Below are 22109 nucleotides of genomic sequence, written 5' to 3'. Positions count from 1 at the left end.
CCACAGATTTGAGCCAGGGAGGTGGGACGGAAGCTTTCGGAAATGGGAAGAGAAGGGGATTAAGACTCTAAAAGATTTGTTTCCTCGGAGTCGATTTGCAGGATTGAGGGAGCTGGAAGCGAAGTATGGGCTGGAGCAGGGAGAAGTGTTTAGATACATGCAGGTTCGGGACTTTGCCAGGAAGGAGATCAGAGCTTCCCAGAGGAACCGGCCTCCACGTTGTTGGAGGAGGTGCTGGCGGCAAGTGGACTGGAGAAGGGGACAGTGTCAGCGGTGTACGGAGCTATGTTGGAAAAGGATAAGGCACCACTGGAGGGGATCAAAGCGAAGTGGGAGGAAGAATTGGGAGAGGTTATAGAGGAGGGGGTCTGGTGTGAGGTGCTCTGGAGAGTGAATGCCTCCACCTCGTGTGCGAGATTGGGGCTGATACAGCTGAAGGTGGTATAGAGAGCGCACCTCACGAGGGCAAGGATGAGCCGATTCTTTGAAGGGGTAGAAAATGTGTGTGAGCATTGTTGGGGGGGGGGGGGGGCTAATCACGTTCATATGTTTTGGTCCTGTCCAAAGCTTGGGGAGTACTGGAAGGAGGTGTTTAGGGTAATTTCCAAGGTGGTGCATGTGAAACTGGACCCGGGTCCCCGGGAGGCCATATTCGGGGTGTCGGACCAGCCAGGGTTGGAAACGGGTGCGGAGGCAGATATCATAGCCTTCGCCTCGTTGATCGCCCGAAGGCGGATCCTGCTGGGATGGAGAGCGGCCTCTCCACCCTGTGCCCTGGCGTGGCGAGGGGACCTGTTGGAATACTTGACCCTTGAGAAGGTTAAGTTCGAACTGAGGGGAAGCTCGGAGGGGTTCTACAAGTCATGGGCACCATTTATTATGCACTTTCAAGAACTGGATAACATCGAACATTAGTTTGGGGGGGGGGGGGGGGGAAGAGTGGGTGGGGTGCGGGGGCTGTGTATGTTGAACATGGCTATGGGTAATCCCTGATTCCTTTTTTTTTCTTTGTCATTTGTTTATGTTAACATGCGGGCTGATGTCTGGGCATAGTGGGAGGATGGGATTGTTGTTACTGTTATGAGGTTTGAGATATTTGTTGTTGGTTATTGATTGTTGTTGGGTGTAAATTCGGGAGAAAAATTGTGAAAAAGGAGAATAAAAATATTTTTTTAAAAAAATAAAAATAAAAAGTGAAGAGAAGAATTCCCAACGGGAATCCACTGTTCCCTGTATGAGAGTGGATTGAGGATTGTTAAAGGAAAAGGGGCAGGTCACAACAAACAGCAGAAAGGCAGAAATGAGGAGAGTCGGTGGCAGCGAAAAGCAAAACTTATTTATCAAATCGGAGTCCGAATCTGTAAATTCTACCCAGCTAGCTGCTGGCTTTTAAAAATTGTCTTTGACCTTTGCTGCCGTGCCCAGTAACCCTGATCAAGTCTTTCACAGCAATATGAACACGAAAGGTGGAAATGACGCCATACCAGACATCAACACATCCCGCTGCTGTACAATTTGCATGCGCTCATCCAAAAAGAAAACAGGTGGGCATACCCGGGGTTGCTGAGAATGGAGGCAGAGACACAGCAGAAGCTAAATTAGACAGGAGTCCAAAGAGGATGGAACTCCTGCTCATTTTCCACTCGAGATTGCCCAGCTCGTACCAGTGCAGTGAGTGACCAAGAGGAAATAACAGACTTCAGGTCAGGTTGGAGATCTTGTGGCGCAGTGGGTAGGGTCCGTGCCTCCGAGCCAGAGGATCCAGGTTAGAGTCCCACTCCCAGGATTAATGGCCAAGGAAGGTCGAGCATCAACCTGCAAATCCTTCTAAACATGCCAATGGTTGGCGGTAAGAGTGGGAGAGACTCCTGGTCAGCCGTACTTGACGTGGAGTGGTGCCCCTCAAACTATAAACCCCTGGCGACAGGCTAGCGACCTATTCTGGGAATTACTAGCTATGGAAACAGACATCACTAGGTGCGGAAGACAATTGGAACTGAAATCAGTGTCAGATTGACAACTTCCACTACACAAAGTATTTTCATTTAGAAGCAACCAGAGGGTTTCTCATTTCAAGGACATTTCAATACTTGATGTTGATCCTTTAAAATTATTTTTTTCCATAAATTCAAAGGGGCCCTGAACTTAACAGGAACAGGTACCATTTTGATTAAAGAAATGACAACTTCCATGCTGCGACCTTGCACTGCTGGTTGTTCTTACATTTTAAACAGATCATCAAGATTTTCAAATTATTTTTGCATCAATAAAGGGCAGCACGGTAGCATTGTGGATAGCACAATTGCTTCACAGCTCCAGGGTCCCAGGTTCGATTCCGGCTTGTGCCACTGACTGTGTGGGGTCTGCACGTCCTCGCCGTGTTTGCGTGGGTTTCCTCCGGGTGCTCCGGTTTCCTCCCACAGTCCAAAGATGTGCAGGTTAGGTGGATTGGCCATGATAAATTGCCCTTAGTGTCCAAAATTGCCCTGAGTGTTGGGTGGGGTTACTGGGTTATGGGGATAGGGTGGAGGTGTTGACCTTGGGTAGGGTGCTCTTTCCGAGAGCCGGTGCAGACTCGATGGGCTGAATGGCCTCCTTCTGCACTGTAAATTCTATGATAATATTCCACCAGAGTGCCAAGCAAATTTTTAAGTAATAAAGGAACAACTGAGCAATAGCAGGAACAAGATGAAATTGTTTGGTTCATATCTTCAGACACACTTTTTTAGTGGGAACGTATTGGAAGAATCAGCGTGCTGGTTATCAACCGAATGAAGTAAATCATGACCAACACGTCCTGCAATGGGACTTGAACCTGAGTTTCTGGCTCAGAGACAGGCGTGCTATCTTACGGAGCCAGAAGGCTCCCTAAAATATACTTCTACAGAAGTTTTTAAGTTTAACTAATCATAGTTTGCAACTTCCATGCTAAACAGTGTTGTACTTAAATTTATTGGCATTCTTGTCCTTGCTAACTGCTGAAGCGATCTGGGTCAACCGCCTTGGATGATTCCAGAGCCTCACTTCAAAGTCACTAGATTAGTGTACTGATGTAAGGAAAGACTAAAACATTGCACAAGGTGACCAAAAATGTGTCAATTTAAATAATTGTAATAACTGCCAACTGAGCAAATATTTGGAAATCAAATTAAAACATTTGTACTCGAATTGAGAGGTCTGGATAGTCCTTTCCCTTTTTTAAAAATTTAAATTGCCGATTCTTTTTTTTTCCAATTCAGCGGCAATTTAGTGAGGCCAATCCACCTACTCTGCACATCTTTGGGTTGTGGGGGGGGGGTGAAGCCCACGCAAACACAGGGAGAATGTGCAAACTCCACACGGACCGTAACCCGGGCCAGGATCGAACCTGCGTCCTCGGCGCCGTGAGGCAGCAATGCTAACCACTGTGCCGCCATACTGCCCTAACTAGCCCTTTTCAACGTTCTCCTATCCACTCTAATTTGAGCTTTGACAGACAAACAAGCAAGGATGCAAGAAAGCGTAGACAACAAGAGTTGGAAAATGGAGTGAGCAAAGCTCATTTTTAAACCTCATGGGCGCGATTCTCCGCTCCCGGGAAAAATCGTGAAGGCCGTCGTGAACTTGGTGAGCTTGCTCCTCTCACCGAATTAACACCCACCCGGGGGTCTAGGAGCGGCGCTCCGTTATTCTCGGCCGCGCCTATGTGACGTCAGCCGCGCATGCGCAGGTTGGCCGGCTCCAACCCGTGCATGTGCGGCTGACGTCACGACGGCTGACAGCTCGAACCCGCGTATGCGCGGTGGCCGTCTTTCCCCTCAGCCGCCCCGCAAGAGGGGAAATAGTGCGTCCGATTGAGACGCCGGCCCGACGATCAGTAGGCACCTATCGCGGGCCTGTCCCCTCCCGAGCACAGTCGTGGTGCTCATTCCCCACCAGGCCCCCTACAAGCCCCAAAACAGGCATCTCACGGCGATTTCACGACAGCAGCGACCAGGTGTGGTTGCCGCCGTCGTGAAACGGTCGCGAACGGCAGGCCGCTCGGCCCATCCGGGTCGGAGAATCGCCGGTCGCTGTGAAAAACGGCGAGCGGCGATTCTTCCGAGCAGGGGGTGGGAGAACGCGGGGGGCGCCGGGGGTCGTGAAATTAGTCGGGGGGCCCTCCCGTGATTCTCCCACCCGGCGTGGGGAGCGCAGAATCGCGCCCCTTATGTATGGTGACAGGATTTAAAGAATCCAGTAGCAAGCAAAATGTTAAATAATTATTTTTCTTGCAGTCCCAAGGAGACAGATAGCTCCACGGAGACAATTTTAAAAATCAGAACCCTCAATATGTTTTGGTATATTGCCAGTCAGGGGAATAACTGAATACTACATAAGAACATGAGAAACAGGAGTATGATTAAACCATTTTGCTGCCCTACCATTAAGAAAGATCACGATCGCTTCTCAGTCTTTTGACTAAGATGAGCGTGAGGTCAAGTGTAATGCCTGGATCTGGTATGTCTCTCTTGTGTGGACCATAAATTGGATTCAATTTCAATTTGAATTGGTTTTTGGAGCCGATTAGGGGTTTGCCCCTGTCCACACTCTAGCTTTGTAACAGTAATAAAAAAAAAATCACAGCTGATGAACCTCAACTCCATCTTCCTCCATTTCTCTTCATTTTCTGAGTCTCTGAAAATCTACTGATCTCACCAGCTCACCATCGCCTCCTCAAGGGCAATTAAAGATGGGCAATAAATGCTGAATTTACCATTAATGTTCACATCCCTTGAACAAATTTTTTTTTGCTGCTGATCCTCTGATTGGGCTGGCTGCTCTTGAGGGCAGCCCACCATCCTCATTACAATGGACAGTGCCCCAGCGCCAGGCTCTTAATTGGCCGGCAGCAGCAAAATGCCACCCAGGATCCCATCACCCGCCGAAGCAGGGTCTTCTCCTATTTCGGCCCTGGTGATGGGACTTCCAAAATTCAGCCCATAGTTTCTGTTTGTGCTGGTCAGCAACTCTCATGAGAATCACTTTCACATTCAATTTCCCATAATTCCAGAGAATAAAGTATCAAGCACCAAAGAGGTATTCCCCCCTACGGCAACCACATTTAGATTTTAGACTGCAGTTCTTTACCTCAGATTTGGACACCACTTCATCTTCTGAATTACAGTCGTCTGAATCTACAGCCTTCTTCACCTCTTTCACATTACTTTCAGATTTAACTTTCTCGATTTTAACGTTCACTTTTTCCTTCTCTTTTTCCTTCAACTGCTTTTTTTCAGAGTACGAAGAAGAAGAAGAAGAAATCCTTGGTGAGACACTTGGGAAACTTCTTGATGTCTCTGAAGTGCTTTTCTTTTGCTTTTTGGCATTGGCCTTCAGTGAATCTGTATTGGAGGGCCTCTTAATACTAGGCTTTGACTCTTGATGTAGGTTCCCCCCTCCCTTGGGTGACATGCTATCCAGTTTAGACTCCTTGAAGGCAGGTTTTGGTTCTTTGGAAGTTGCCTTTGGGGTAGCCTTCTCTTCCTTTGATGTCTTGCTTTCTGCTGATTTTCGCGACGACTCCTTGGATGATTTACTGTGCTCTTTTTCAGGCTCTTTCACAGTTGGCTTGCTCTCAGAGTCTTTTGCCGGCCGTTCCTTGTGCTCTTTTGTGACCTTGTGAGGCTTTGAGGATTTGCTGCTTTCTCGATTTGTGTCCTGATTTGAAAGGACAAAAGCAATTACTAAAGCATCCAGCCACAACTCCCAACTTTGGAAAGTTGTTTGCAGTAAGTACAACTTGCTCATTTTACGTTAGATAATAAACAGGACTATGTTGCAAAAAAATTGAACAGTGCTCACAGACAAGTCATAACAAGATTTACAGAAATATATGAAAATTCAAAGTTTGCCATCATGTCTGTAAGCTGCACTCTGCTGACATTTATCACTGATGAGCCCCTTGTGCGATTGTCGCCCACAATCAATATCCAGATATGAAATATTGTTTGACAATATGTGATTTCTTGTTTGAAATGTGCTAACCTAGTACTTTTTTATTGGCTAAAACAGAATAAAAGCTCAGATTAGAGACCTCAATGCAAACTGCGAGAAATCTCCTGAACTACCATAAAACCCTGACACTATATTAGATTCTAAATTGTGTGCATCCAATATCGCACCAACAGCAATGCAAAGGGAGATCCACTGCTATAAAGTCAGCTTGCCTCAGTAATTGCAGCTTGGAGTCAAAACGTGGTTAGCTTACATCCCACTCCAGGAGCACAGCACGGACTAGAGCTCAGCACTCACCGGCAATAGTGAGGGAGTGCTGCATTATGGGAGGAGATGTCAAATTAAGGCTTTGTGCACCAATTCAGATCAATGTAAAAAGGTCCCATGGTGCTATTCAAAGAAGAACAAGAGCGTGCCGGTCAACAGTTATCCTTCAACCAATTCGGCCTAAACAAATGAACTGGCCGTTGGTTTATTTGTTTCTCTACAATTCAAAAGTAATTAATTTGATAAGAAGTGCTTTGGGATATCCTGAGGATATGGGAGGAGCTCTATAACTACAGGTGCTTGTTTTAGTTTAATAGTTTTGCACTTGAATGTATTTCCTGCCTTTGTGGTAAAGTTACCTCACACTAACTCCACGAGGCCAGCGTAGCAGTCCTGGGTGTTAGATTTAAGCTGGCTAAGTTTAACATCCCCATTACACTTATCATCCAGACATCCCAGCTCCCAACAGGCATCTCCAGCAGAGTGCCTTAAACCAAAAGAATTGCTGTACACCAGACAGAAAGATCACCATATTCTGTAGAAGTGCTGACAACAGTTACATTATCGTCCTGATGAGGGGATTAACATTCACAAGATAGATAAATAGATCGTTAGATTGATAGATAGATAGATAGATAGACGCATAGATAGAGAGATAGATAGATATATCGGTATATAGAAAGATAGATGGTTCGTTAAGATTGATAGATAGACAGATAGATAGATAGATACATAGATAGATAGATAAGATACATAGACAGCGAGATAAATAGATTTATGGATAGATGGATAGATAAAGAGAATGATAGATTGTTAGATTGATAGATAGATAGATAGATAGATACAACATGTATTACAACATCAACTTGTATTTATACAGCAACTTTGAGGCAAAACAAAATCCCAAGGTTGTTCATAGGAGCATAGTAAAGCAGAATTTGAGCCATACTGACCAAGCTCTTGACCGCCTGCCCTAACATTGCTCAAAAAGGTAGACTCTAAGGAGCTTCCTTAAAGGAGAAACGGGAGACAAAGAGGCAGTAAAGTTTAGGGAGGGAATTCCAGAGCTATGTGCCAAGGCATCTGAAGGCACAGCCACCAATGAGGGAACTACTGAAATAGAGGATGTTGACGCAGTGAGAATCAGTGGAGCACAGATATCTTGGAGGATTGTGGGGCTGGTGGAGTTTACAGCGAGAGGGAGGGTTGAGGCCACGCAGGGATGTGAAAACAAGAATGAGGATGCTAAATATTGATTAACTGAGAACCAAGGTGGGCCAGCAAGGTGTGATGAGTGAACAGAATCTAGTGCGAGCAAGAACACGGCCAGCAGAATTTTGGATGACTTCACTTTTATGGAGGGTAGAATGTGGGAGGTTGGCCAGGGGTGCATTGGAATGGTCAGGTCTCGCGGTAACAAAGGCATTGGATGAGAGTGTCAGCAGCTGAGCCGAAGCTGGGGCTTCCTAAGAAATGACTGGAAACAGTAGGAGGCGGATAGCAAAACATGAACAAGAAAAAACAGACGGCTTATTGGAATGGGCAGACTGGTGGCAGATACAATTTAACATGGAAAAGCACAGGTGGTACAAATTTGGGAAGAAACAAAAGCACTGGGAATGTACATTCATTCGGAGGATTTAGATGGAAGTGAATAAACAAAATGTCCTGGGGCTTCACCATTAAAAACCTATAGGTTTAAACCTCTGACTTCTGGAATACATCATCACTACAGCAGCAGCACATTATGACGTTAGATCACCGATATTCTAGCTACAACTGCTCACTAGGTAAATGGAGCATGGTGTTCCCTAAGAGTCAGCTAAACAACCTTGACTGTAAAAAATGTCTCTGCGGAAAACTATTAATTAATAGAAAGGCTGTGCATGAACTAGCAAGGGTTGCACAGGGCATTGGCAGTGCTGGATAGAATTCACGTTTTTAAAAATTCATTCACGGGATATGAGCATTGCTGGCTGGTCTGACGTTTAATGCCTATCCCTAATTGCCCTTGAATTAGGCCTTTCCAGAGTCAACCACATTGCTGAGGGTCTGGAGTCACATGTAAGCCAGACCAGGTATGGATGGCAGATTTCCTTCTCTAGGGGTGAATGAGTGAACCAGATGGCTTTTTGCAACAATGGTTTCACAAATTTCATTAGACTTTTAATTGCAGATTCATTCATCGAATTCAAATTTCGCCATTTGCCAGGGTGGAATTTGAACCCGAGTCCCCAGCGCACTACCCTGGAAATCTCGATAATTAATCCCGTGACAAAACACCTCCCCTTCAAGCATCATTTGACTGAACACAGAGATGAGCTGCTGTACCAAGACCATGGTGGCACATGACTATCAATGCTTTACATTATTACTGAAAGTTGCAATGCGGCAGCTTTGATAAAGGAAGTCAAGTAAAGCCAGCTACTTTTAGCTAATTTCTTAGCTGGTTGGCAGAGTGGGGTTCTACTGGTGTTGAGGTGGTTTATTCAAGCTCTCCAAGTTCAGAGTCCAATGCTTTACAGCTAGAGCTACTTGGACAGAGAAAATATATTGGGGGTAATTTTCACAGTCACAGTTTGAACAATCAACTGGCAGGAAAGACCTTGCACCAATATCAAACTCACCCATTCAATGGAAATAAAAGCCATGCAGGATATACACCAGGCGAACCAGCCCCGATATTTAAAAATGTTTTCACATTTAGCAAATGTCCTGAATGTAGACAATTACGACCTGTATAACTGACCTTTGACCCATGAGATGGTTTGCTTTTCTTTGGATCAGAGAATGCAGACAGGGGAATTGTGGGCAGCATGGGATAGTCTGGACTTGGTCTCGAGGTTGTGTCAGTTCCTTCAGGCATTACCATAACCTAAAAAAAGAGTGTATTAGAGGCAATCTGACCATGTGTTGTTTAGAATGAGCATAACAGGCAGAGAAAGTGAGGTACCTAGATATCAGCACAGGGCTAAATCACTGGCTTTGAAAGCAGACCCAAGGCAGGCCAGCAGCACGGTTCAATTCCCGTACCAGCCTCCCCAAACAGGCGCCAGAGTGTGGCGACTAGGGGCATTTCACGGTAACTTCATTTGAAGCCTAGCTGTGACAATAAGCGATTTTCATTTCATTTCGTAGCATACACAAATCGAGAGGCAAGACCATTGTTGTGCACTAAGCCATCACCGCTTTAAACTTCAATAATCTGCATCGCAAATACAATGGCCCTGATTTGTAACTCCAGGTCAATTTTGAGCAGCAATCTACAGATATTTATGGGTCTACAAGAGCTGTGTATCAACATTTTAAGTTGGTTTCATTGAACAGGGTCTCCGAGAATTATTGTGGTGCAGAGGTTAGCGCTGCTGCCTACGGGTTCGATCCCGACCCCGAATCACTGTCTGTGTGGAGTTTGCACATTCGCCCTCACAACCCAAAGATGTGCAGGTTAGGTGGATTGGCCACACTAAATTGGAAAAAAAATTATTGGGTACTTTAAATTTATAAACAAAAATAAATGTCCAGCTACTAATGCCCCCAACTCTTTTCCCCTTTACCGTTGCTCTTGGTCCCTCTTAATCACCCAAACTCCTAAAGACTCCTCAGGGGAGAAGGGTCCTGCTGAGTGTCAGATGCTCCATCACCCATTACATCATCCATGTTATTCTAACACTTAATGTCTATTTCCCCATGTCTTAAATTAGTGGGTTTTTTTTTTGTTTTTTTTTTTATTTTTTTTTTTAAATTTAGAGTACCCAATTATTTTTTCCAATTAAGGGGCAATTTAGCGTGGCCAATCCACCTATCCTGCACATCTTTGGGTTGTGGGGGCGAAACCCACGCAGACACGGGGAGAATGTGCAAACTCCACACGGACAGTGACCCAGGGCCGGGATTCGAACCCAGGTCCTCAGCGCCGTAGGCAGCAATGCTAACCACTGTGCCACCATGCTGCCCCTTAAATTAGTGGGGTTAATGGCAATCTCCTTTCTGCTGGCTGCACAAAGGGATATTTTGTACATGCCTGACAGGCCTCTTCCGTCTGCAAGGCTTAAACTTGTTTCCAGAAAGCAGGAAGCTGGCACATAAACGGCAAAGAGAATTTTTGGTTGTCTGCCTAGAGACGCGGAGTATTAAAGCAAACGGTACAACACCATTTTGACCTCAGATTGAACACTACAGATTAGGACGCCTCTTAAATCTAAGACTTCAGTGGGACGTTACCAGGCATATGAAGGCAGAGTCTGCATTCCTGGGTAACTGGAACTTACCCCTCCTGCCTTCAAAAGCTTGCGTCGGAATTCCTTGGTTGGGTTGTTAAAGGTGAGTTTCTCACAACGCAGGTGATTCACAGGTGGGTTCCCTTCTAGGTTCAGGAACAGATCATATGTGAAACAGACCTTCTTGGGTTCTTCCTGATGAAGAAAAATACAAAACCACAAACATACTCGAGACCGTAGTATCACAAAATGGAGTTTTATTGCGGGCATTTAAATCAAAAATTCAGATACAGCAGGGTTAAAATACCATCTGCTTGACTTAGTGGTCATTAAATGCTCATGACACTCCAGTCAAGAGTTAAGACTATTCATTCTGAAGTCAGACTTTTCTGCTATCCCAATGTTGTTTTTTGATGCTGCCTGACCCGCTGAGTATTTCCAGAATTTTCTGCGTTATTTCAGATTTCCGACATCAACAGTATTTTGCTTTGGTAGTAGTGTTGCACAAACTGTTTGGGTGTGGGGTTGAATCGCTGGCAGTGTGTCCAAGCTATGAGGTGTGTGTGTTGAAGCATTTGAATGTCATTAAAATGAGTCCTGATTGATGAGTGACTGACGGTAAATGAGTGAAGGGAGCGTGGTGAATAGAGTATGGTCACCAAGCTCCTGCAGCACTGCATACAGGCCTCTGGGGCTAACTTCCACATACTTCCATTGACAGCAATCTGCTCCCACAGCCGTTTGAGCATGTAGCTTGAGGGGCCCCAAGCCATGTGTGGTTACAGGACATCTTGCCTACTTCCTCCATCTCCCACCAAGGGGGGGGGCTTATGTGCTCACAAAATAACACAACATCACTTATCACAGGCAATACCGGAGGGTTCACCACCGATCTGTATCTCGTTAATAGTTTTATGTCTATGCATCTTGTTGTCACATTGTTTCTGACATCTTTATGGCAGCTTTTATATTGTAAGTTCCTCCGTCCACATTTGCAATCGAAACCCGCCCCAAGTAACCTGGCCTTGGCCACTAGGTGGTGCTGTGTTGTCCTTTCCCCCAATATATTGCTGCAAAGTGCGCAACCAGTTCTGCCGATAGGTCACGGAGTTCAATGTTAAACCCTAGCCCACACGTTCCATAGCTGTTGCCTGACCTGCTGGATCTAAGTATTAGAAAGGAGCCTCATGGTGTACTACTTTGTTGATTGTGCCGGCTTGTTAAAACAGTGAGAGAAGCACTGAAGATAGTAGGAACTTAGGACAAGGTATTAGGAGCAAGAGTAGGCCATTTGGCCCTTCGAGTCTGCTACTGCCATTCGGTAAGATCATGGCTGGTCTGGTTGTGGTCTCAATTCCACCTTTTTATTAGCAGGTGTAGGGATCTCGAATGACCAGAAGCTTGGGCAGCACAGTGGTTAGCACTGTTGATTCACAGTGCCAGGGTCCCGGGTTCAATTCCTGGCTTTGGTCACTGGCTGTGTGGAGTCTGCACATTCTCCCCGTGTCTGCGTGGGTTTGCTCCGGGTGCTGAGGTTTCCTCCCACAAGTCCCAAAAAAGACGTGAATTGGAAATTCTGAATTCTCCCTCAGTGTACCCAAACAGGTGCCGGAGTGTGGCCACTAGGGGCTTTTCATAGTAACTTCATTGCAGTGCTAATGTAAGCCCACATGTGGCACTAATAAAGATTATTATTATTGGCCATCCAAAGTCTGCAAAAGAAAGACCTGAATTTATATAGCACCATGCGTGACTCGGAACTTCCCAAAGGGCTTTATGGTGAACCAAATTCATGTGATGTGTAGCCACTGTTGTAATGTAGGAAAGGTAGCAGCCAATTTGTACCCAGCAAGCTCCCCAAAAAAACAATATTGACAAGTACATCAGGGAGAACTCCACTGCTTGTCTTCAAAATAATAACATAGGATCTGGGGGGGTGAAGATGGGGCCTTTGTTTAATTTCTCATCAATAATACCAAAAAAAATACTGGAACTATTTCAGCAGGTCAGTCAGTATCTGAGAAATACATGAAAATATTCTGGATGTGACGCTTCATCAGAAGAAGCGGTCGGGGGGGGGCGACAGGTGACACAGTGGTTCGCACTGCAGCCTACGGTGCTGAGGACCCGGGTTCGAATCCCAGCCCTAGGGTCACTGTCCGTACGGAGTTTGCACATTCTCCCCGTGTCTGCGTGGGTTTCACCCCCACAATCCAAAGCTGCGCATGTTAGGTGGATTGGCCTCGCTAAATTGCTCCTTAATTGGAAAAAAAAGTAATTGGGCACTCTAAAAAAATTTTTTTAAGCGGTCAGGCTCAAGATTCGGGGCTTTTTAAAAATTCATTTATGGGACGTGGGTGAGGCTAGCATTTATTGCCCATCCCTAATTCCATCGTGAACGTGGTGGTGAGCTACCTTTTGGAACCACAGCAGACCCTGAGGTGTCGGTACACCTACTGTCCTGATCAGGTGGGAGCGCTAGGATTTAGACCGAGCGACAGTGAAGGAATGGTGATATATTTCTGAGTCAGGATAGTGAGTGACTTGGGGGAGAACTTCCAGGTGGTGGTCTTCCTATCCATCTGCTGCTATTGTCCTTCCAGGTGATAGAGGTCACGGGTTTGGAATGTGCTGCTGAAGAAGCCTTGGCGAGTTGCTGCAGTGCATCCTGTAGATGGTACGCACTGCTCCCACTATGCATCAGTGATGGAGGGACTGAATGTTGGTAGATAGAGTACCAATCGAGCAGTCTACTTTGTCCTGGAAGGTGTTGAGCTTCTTGAGTTTTGTTGGAGCCTCACTCATCTGGAAATGAAGAGTATTTCATCGCACTCCTGACTTGTGCCTTGTAAGGTGGTGGACAGGCTTTGGGGAGTCAGGAGGTGAGTTACTCGCTACAGGATTCCCAGCTTCTGAACTGCTCTTGGAGCCTCGGTATTTATATGTTCAGTTTCTGGTCAATGATACCCCCCCCAGGGTATTGATAGTGGGGTATTCAATGATGGTAATGCCATTGAATATCTAGAGGAGATGATTCGATTATTTCTTGTTGGGGATGGTCATAGAATAGAATCCCTACAATGCAGAAGGAGGCCATTCGGCCCATCGAGTCTGCACCGGCCCTTAGAAAGAGCATCCTACTTAAGCCCATGCCTCAACCGTATCCCCATAACCCAGTAACCCCACCTAACCCTTTGGACACTAAGGGGCAATTTAGCATGGCCAATCCACCTAACCTGCACTTCTTTGGACTGTGGGAGGAAACCAGAGCACCCGGAGGAAACCTATGCAGACATGGGGAGAAAGTGCAAACTCCACACAGTCACACAAGGCTGGAATTGAACCCAGGTCCCTGGAGCTGTGAGGCAGCAGTGCTAACCACTGTTGCACCGTGCCTCCCATGCCCGGCAATGGTGTGGCACGAATGATATTTGCCTAAGCTGATGGAAACAGGGAGCAGCACTGTTGCCTCTTCCTTTTTGTTTCTGTTAAAAGTAAAGTTTAATATAAACAGCAGGAGTACCTTGTTCTTGAAGTAGACATCAATTGGCATAATAAATCCAGCGTAGCCAGACTCCTCCACCTTGTAAGGTGGTTCCTTGCAAACTACATTGGAAGAAGCAGAAAACATTAAGCGGGATGTTTTTCTGTTTTATATTCAACAAGGAGTACAGAAATGTCCATCAGCCCAGCAGCAACACTGAAGGCCTCGTGAAAAATGAGAAAGAAAATGGCCTTGTTTGTAATTCAAGCTGCTAAAACAAATGTCAGTCGTTATATTCACATTGACAACAGCCTCTCTATAGTTTGTCTACAATCATCATACTGCAGACATCTGAGCTCTGAAGAAACGATAAAGATAAGTCATTGGTCATGTTTCCTTCTCCCTTGTTGGAAACAGTCTCCGAACCTTCTTTAAGCTTTCTCCCTTATCTATAATCACATTTGCTCATAGGAAAGAAAGAGGGAGGGGGGACGTCCACTGTCACCCTCACACACCACCCTCACCAAACATAGTAAAGACAACTTCTGGGCCAGGCAAAGGAAAAGCAGCTTATCTTAGTCAAGCCTCTGAAAAATTCTATCCTGTCTCCCCAAGACAACCAAGTGGGATTCAGCGAACTGTAGTTAATCATCTTAAAATTGTTCTCTCTACACCTTTCCGTTCGGGTCATCTCATTTTCTGCACTGTTCTTCGTCCAATGAGGCTCTTAAACCATCTACCCGTAGATGGTCCAATGGGATTGACAGCCTTATTTGTCTTCCTTCTTGAGAAATGCCAGGCCTGTACTTGGGGATTTTTCCCCTCAGCCATCCAGCTGAGCTGAGAATTTACTCTGTGGGAAATCACAAACGTTAATCACTGGAATGCTGTGAAATACTGCCTCAACGAGGCACTCTTAAACCAGGGGCATCACTCAGAAAACAAAATGCCTCAGTCGATGCAGTGTCACTGCAGTGCAGCTTAAATCCTGCCACATGCCAAGTTATATGGGGAAGAACCAGCATACAAGACATTAGAAATAAAATCTTACCCCATGAAGCACATCTTTAGCATTATTGCAGGGTCCTATGCTTTGTGTGACACAGTGGTGGCACCAAGTGACTCTGCAACTTGAGATTTAATCTTTTGAATGCACTGTCTTTAGCATACTAGTTTATGCAACTGTTCTTGACTTTTCCATTTTAACACAATTCCAAACAGTTTAATGAATGCGCATAAAAATGCCACCAACAAAAATAAGCACTTTGTACTTATCCAAGCATGATTGCTTCCTTAATTAGAAAAAATCTTTAAGTGCATGCAAGCAATGGGGCCACTGAGATAGGCATCTCTACAACAGACATGAAGAGATAACAGATCAGTGACATGCCACATGCCTTTGATGAGTAAAATCATGCCTGCAGGCATGTTTCTGTTTAGGAAAGTGCTGAATATTTTTGCCAATATTATACAAAAGCAAGGAAAGGTGAGGGCGGGATTGCAGGGGAGGGAAGGTGGGGGAAAATGGCCGACTTGAGCTGCAAAATATCTTTGATGAGCCACAAACCACTGGTGATTTAAATGTTGCACTTCTCAACTTAATTCTATGATTCTAACGAGTTCCAAGATTAAGGAACAGATTATACAGAACTGCCACAGATGGTTCAGCGGATGTTTTAAATGGGTTCTTATCAAGTGTTCACAAGAAGACTTTAGACAAATCCTGGATTCAATAAAGATGGATAAAGAATCCAAATACATACAGAAGGTAGGAAAAAATCTGAAGGAGGTCATTGTTATATAAAAGCTGGGAGGGCTAAATGTTTATAGAGGCTCTTGGGCAGATGGGTTAGATCCTGGAACTCTCAAGAAAGTGAAAAAGATTTGGTGATGCATCAACATTTTCAGGAGTTTGTAGACACTGGAAGAATAACCATGAAATGGATGCTAACCAACACTCTTACAATGTTCAAATGCCCAAAACAGACGATAACCGTTTAGTGAGGCTTGCAGCTACAGAGGTAAAAGGTACGTGAAGGCAATGTAAGACATCATTCTAGAAAGTGCAGGTATCATACAAAGCACTCAAAATGTTTTTCAGAACAATTAGGATATGAGTAACAAACCTATTGGGATTTTTTGTGGAAGTAATTAGGCTGGTAGATGAAGACAGTATGGTAGTTGTAGTTTACTTGGATCTTTGGAAAGCATTTGACAAGCCTCCTACTCAGAGCCTGTAAGAAAGAACTGCAGAATCGAAGACAAACTATCTAGATGGATGCAAGGAGAGGGAGGTCACTTATCCAGAGATGGAATAGAGGTTTTGGAGAGACCTAAGGACTGCAAGTTCTGGGCAGCACGGTGGCACAGTGGTTAGCATTGCTGCCTACGGCGCTGAGGACCCGGGTTCGAATCCCGGCCCTGGGTCACTGTCCGTGTGGAGTTTGCACGTTCTCCCCGTGTCTGCGTGGGTTTCACCCCCACAACCTAAAGATGTGCAGGTTAGGTGGATTGGCCACGCTAAATTGCCCCTTAATTGGAAAAAATAATTGGCTACTCTAAATTTTTTTAAAAAGGACTGCAAGTTCATTGGGGAAAACTGAGCCATAAAGTGTAGATTTTTTTTTTTAAACATGCAATTATCAAAAACATTGTTTCAGTGGGAGACCATACGATGGGTAACACCTTTGAACAAGAACAAAAAACAAATAGCATTACAGCATAGGAACAGTCCCTTCAGCCCACCATGCCTGCATCGATCCAGATTCCTTATTTAAACCTACTACTGATTTCCCAAACCATCTGAATCCCTCCATTCACTGCCTGTTCATGTGTCCATCAAGATACATCTTAAACGTTGCTATCGTGCCTGCCTCCACCACTTCCACTGGCAACCCGGTCCAATCACCTATCACCCTCTGCGTGAAAAGCTTTCCTCGTATATCTCCTCTAAACTTTCCCCATAGGTTTGAACTATGTGTTACTTTACACTATTGGCTGGGCAGCTGGCTTGTGATGCAGAGCAAGGCCAACAGCGTGGGTTCAATTCCCGTACCAGCTGAGGTTATTCATGAAGGCTCCACCTTCTCAACCTTGTTCCTCACCTGAGTACTTGTGATCTGCGGGTCAAATCGACACCAGTCAGCTCTCCCCCTCAAAGGGGAAAGCAGCCTATGGTCATCTGGGACTATGGCAACTTTACTTGTACTTTAACACTAGAGAAGGTATTGGAGATGCACAGATGACAAATGAGTGTTCAAGAGCACTGTTTCAGAAGCAAGTAAAAGACTGTTTAGGGTAAGGGTTATTTGGTCAATATAGATTTAACGGCAATAAAATCGCAGTTAAAAATAATTACCCACCTTGTAAAGTCCTCTCAATTGTTCAAATGATCTACATCCTTCAAACACCACAGGAGTAAAGATTAGGTTGACTGGGTCGATTGGGTCGGGGAAACAGTGCACCGAAATACGCCTAACATAGATATACAAATGCTGCCATGGTGATGCAGGCAGGTGGTGCTTCATGTGGTCTCCTAATCCCAATTCACAGAGATTCAGAACCTACAGCAAGACGACAATTCTTTAAAATATGACGGTAACTACAAATCCCTAATCCCAAAACCTATACTCCCCCCCACTGAAGTTGTTAAAAGGGTTGGATCCACGGGATCATCACATGTGACGGTTACAGATCATTCAACGATAAAGACACTCCTGCAAAATCCTCTCCTTCACTAAGCATCCTTCATGCACCACAGGAGCATACCAAAGTTGTACAATTTGTGAGGGAGGTACTATTAACATATTCTCTGCAGCAGTTAAAGCAAAATGAGAACGATTAGTATGTTTTTTTAGGATCACACAATATAGTTGTGCTAGGGAACCTACCAAGACATGCCCAACATAGCCATGGAATGGGTTGAATAACTATTCATCTCCCCTTTGGACTTCCTCCCTGCAAGCTGGTATGCACTCAACCATACAATTAAGTATCTGTTGCTTAGTAACGGAATTGCTTCGTATCTTTGCATGACTAGAATCATAACCAAGAGTTCTGAAATTGCTTCACACAAAAATAGTAACTGGGTCTATGAGAAGGTATACAGTGGAAATGACAACCCACTTTCAAACTGATGTGGTGGTAGATAAAACAATCTCTTGGCCCAAATAAACACGTGATGTAATGCTGAGTGAGTTGTAAGAAACAACCTTAGTCAGAAAGCCAAATGAAGTAAGGTGGTCAACAATAGGAGTGTGAGTTTGGCTACTTCCAAAAGCCAAAATATTGCTTTCCACAGCACACTGAACAAAATGCTGCAAGAGGTTCAAGTGGTGGAAGCACTAACTGTTGAAAAAACAAATTCAAGTTCCGAATGAGAACTTGTGATAGTCCGAGTGAAATTTCCAAATAGACTTGCATAGAGCCGCATATTGAGCCACACTCCCATAAAGAACCACAGAAATAACAACGGTAAAAGCAAATTACTGTGGATGCTGGAATCTAAAACGAGACTGGAACGCTTTTAACATTAACTCAATTTGAAGTGTCTTTGAACAAATGGTAGGTATTCCAGCTTGTGAAGAACATCACTATTTGGAATTTTTTTTCCTTTTATGTTAGGGCCTATTTGGTGATGGTCATGCGAACTGGGCAACAGGTGGATGAGGGTAAAGCAGTTGATGTGGTGTATATGGATTTCAGTAAAGCGTTTGATAAGGTTCCCCAAGGTAGGCTATTGCAGAAAATACAGAGGCATGGGATTCAGCAGTTTGGATCAGAAATTGGCTAGCTAGGGCAGCACGGTGGCCTAGTGGTTAGCACAACCGCCTCACGGCGCTGAGGTCCCAGGTTCGATCCCGGCTCTGGGTCACTGTCCGTGTGGAGTTTGCACATTCTCCCCGTGTCTGCGTGGGTTTCGCCCCCACAACCCAAAAATGTGCAGAGAAGGTGGATTGGCCACGCTAAATTGCCCCTTAATTGGAAAAAATAATTGGGTACTCTAAATTTATAAAAAAAAAAAAAAAAAGAAATTGGCTAGCTGATAGAAGACAACGGGTGGTGGTTGATGGGAAATGTTCAGACTGGTGTCGTTACTAGTGGTGTACCACAAGGATCTGTTTTGGGGCCGCTGCTGTTTGTCATTTTTATAAATGACCTGGAGGAGGGCATAGAAGGATGGGTGAGTAAATTTGCAGATGACACTAAAATCGGTGGAGTTGTGGACAGTGCAGAAGGATGTTACAAGTTACAGAGGGGCATAGATAAGCTGCAGAGCTGGGCTGACAGGTGGCAAATGGAGTTTAATGCAGAAAAGTGTGAGGTGATTCATTTTGGAAGGAATAACAGGAAGACAGAGTACTGGGCTAATGGTAAGATTCTTGGTAGTGTGGACGAGCAGAGAGATCTCGGTGTCCATGTCCATAGATCCCTGAAAGTTGCCACCCAGGTTGAGAGGGTTGTTAAGAAGGCGTACGGTGTGTTAGCTTTTATTGGTAGAGGAATTGAGTTTCGGAGCCAGGAGGTCATGTTGCAGTTGTACAAAACTCTGGTGCGGCCGCATTTGGAGTATTGCGTGCAGTTCTGGTCGCCACATTATAGGAAGGATGTGGAAGCATTGGAAAGGGTACAGAGGAGATTTACAAGGATGTTGCCTGGTATGGAGGGAAGATCATATGAGGAAAGGCTGAAGGACTTGAGGCTGTTTTCATTAGAGAGAAGGTTAAGAGGTGACTTAATTGAGGCATACAAGATGATCAGAGGATTAGATAGGGTGGACATTGAGAGCCTTTTTCCTCAGATGGTGATGTCCAGCACGAGGGGACATAGCTTTAAATTGAGGAGAGATAGATATAGGACAGATGTCAGAGGTAGGTTCTTTACTCAGAGAGTAGTACGGGTGTGGAATGCCCTGCCTGCAACAGTAGTGGACTCGCCAACACTAAACGCATTCAAATGGTCATTGGATAGACATATGGGCGATAAGGGAATAGTGTAGAGGGACTTTAGAAGGGTTTCACAGGACGGCACAACATCGAGGGCCGAAGGGCCTATACTGCGCTGTAATGTTCTATTTTCTATATGTCGGTTGACAGCGGTGCAAGTTGTTGGCGCAGTCTATCACCCTTGAATAACCAGACTATTTACATCTCCTGGTTAATATGTAATATTTGTTGCCAATCTCTTATGCGAAGCAGTGGTTCTTGTCCCTGCGCATTGCCTGGATGCTGAAAGACCATGGGAATGACCATATCAACTTCTGTTCCTTTTACATATCGTCATATCCAAGAATGCGAAACTGTGCAGGCTGGCGAGAAATGGTATTTTTGTCTTCCTTGCTTTGTCATCCTCATTTTCAAATCCCTCCTCAGGCTGGAGAGATTTTGCTTCAGTTCCTTGTTTTGAAATCCCTCCGTGGTCTCACCCCTCCCTATCTCTGTAATCTCCAACAGTCCCACAACCCTCTGAGAAATCTAAACTCTACTAATTCTGGTCTCTTGACCATACTTAATTTTAATTGCTCCACCATTGGTGTCTGTGTGTCTGTCTCGACCCTAAGCACTAAATTCCCAATTGAATTCCCAACCTAAACCGTTCACCCTCGCTACCTCTTTCAAGATAATCCTTAAAATCTGCTGTTTTGTCCAAACCTCAAGTCATCTGCCCTAATAATTCATGTGGTATGATGTTAACATTTGTCTAGTAATAGCCATGCAGCGGAACATTTTAACGTATCAGAGAAGCTAAATAAATACAGGTTGGTGTAGTGTTCAAGTTTAAATATTTGATTAGCCTGGACACTCTCTAATCCTAAATTTCTTTGAACCATCTTTGGTTGAATATGCACTCCTGAAGTGTATCATGAGCTAAGGGGAGCGGTGGATTGGTTATATGAATAATGCTCACAAATCCAAAGATGTACAGGTTAGGTGGGGTTACAGAGATAGGGTGGGGCGAGCGAGCCGAGGTAGGGTGTTCTTTCAGAGGGTTCTGCGGGCTTGATGGGCCGACTGGCCTCCTTCTTCATTGTAGACATTCTATGGTTCTAAATGTCCAATGAAGGGTTCTTTATCCCTGACAGCATCTGTGGAGAGAGAAGGGAGCTAACGTTTCAAGTCTGGATGACTCTTTGTCAGAGTCTGGAGAAGAATACCTGCCACAATGTTCAATCCTGTTAAATATTAGGTGAACATTCTTATCTTATCACATTGATGTCTGTGTATTTGTTGGATCAAATATTGAAGAGGGACCGAAAGTCCTCCTCCTTTGTTAAGGCTGATTTACATTACAAAAGCATTCTTTGTCCTTGTGTATTTTGCACTCAAACTTGGAGATTATCCAATTGCAGGTAAATGTCCCACCATCCGTTTCCCGAGAGTTGACAAGCACCCTTGCAGACAAGCACCCTGCCCTGCTAAGGATATATTGGCAGGTGAGATCCTATGCCAGCAACAGATCAGTATTTACTGGTTGAAATGAAGCTGCAGTTATAAACAGGCAAGCAGTCACAACAATGCAAGTGCCTCCCTCCTTCAAGTAGAGTATTTGTACATAGCTTTCCACTATCCATGCCAATTGGAGAGTTTTGATCTTTGGCAGGAGTGGGGTTTGAAATATTATTTCTAAAGACACCAAGCTCCTAAATCTGCTGTCCATCTGTGCCTGCAGATTCAAGCACCGTGCTTGAACCAATCACCCAGGTTATGCTGCATGCAAAATGTGTACTGTGAAGACCCTAAGAGCTAATGAGATTGAATGATAGCATCTTGCACTGACAGATTCAGCTTTCAATGACAAAGCAGAGAAATTATTGACAACAATTATTCAGTGATGCACCAGACGATGTATGAATGAAATGAATGAAAATCGCTTATTGTCACGGGTAGGCTTCAATGAAGTTACTGTGAAAAGCCCCTAGTCGCCACATTCTGGCGCCTGTTCGGGAAGACTGTTACGGGAATCGAACCGTGCTGCTGGCCTGCTTTCAAAGCCAGCGATTTAGCCCTGTGCTAAACCGATGTATGAAAATGGATAACATTTTCGTTCTAAGATTGATCTCGGTTTGCCAAGCATAATGTTTAAATAATCTGGGGCTAATAACAATAATAATCTTTATTAGTGTCACAAGTAGGCTAATATTAACACTGCAATGAAGTTACTGC

The 22109-nt window shown here is 44.7% G+C and overlaps 1 protein-coding gene across 3 annotated transcripts in view; it reads right to left on the bottom strand.

The window, feature by feature from the left end:
- The window catches only part of mllt1a (MLLT1 super elongation complex subunit a), a 116510-nt gene that overhangs the window by 42620 nt on the left and 51781 nt on the right, over positions 1–22109 (bottom strand). For all 3 annotated transcript variants that reach the window (XR_005458076.1, XM_038778234.1, XM_038778235.1), the window contains exons 3-6: positions 13987–14069; positions 10515–10658; positions 8993–9118; positions 5110–5679 (exon numbers count right to left, since the gene is read on the bottom strand). Coding sequence is in view for 2 of the 3 variants with exons in the window: in XM_038778234.1 (XP_038634162.1) it covers positions 5110–5679; positions 8993–9118; positions 10515–10658; positions 13987–14069 (923 nt within the window). In the remaining variant the exon portion in view is untranslated. The remainder of the gene's footprint in view (positions 1–5109; positions 5680–8992; positions 9119–10514; positions 10659–13986; positions 14070–22109) is intronic.

The sequence above is a fragment of the Scyliorhinus canicula genome, chromosome 18 (genome assembly GCF_902713615.1).
Source record: "Scyliorhinus canicula chromosome 18, sScyCan1.1, whole genome shotgun sequence".
Lineage (NCBI taxonomy): Eukaryota > Metazoa > Chordata > Chondrichthyes > Carcharhiniformes > Scyliorhinidae > Scyliorhinus > Scyliorhinus canicula.
Note: the sequence above shows the minus strand (reverse complement) of the source record. Positions and strands in the feature narration are given on the sequence as shown.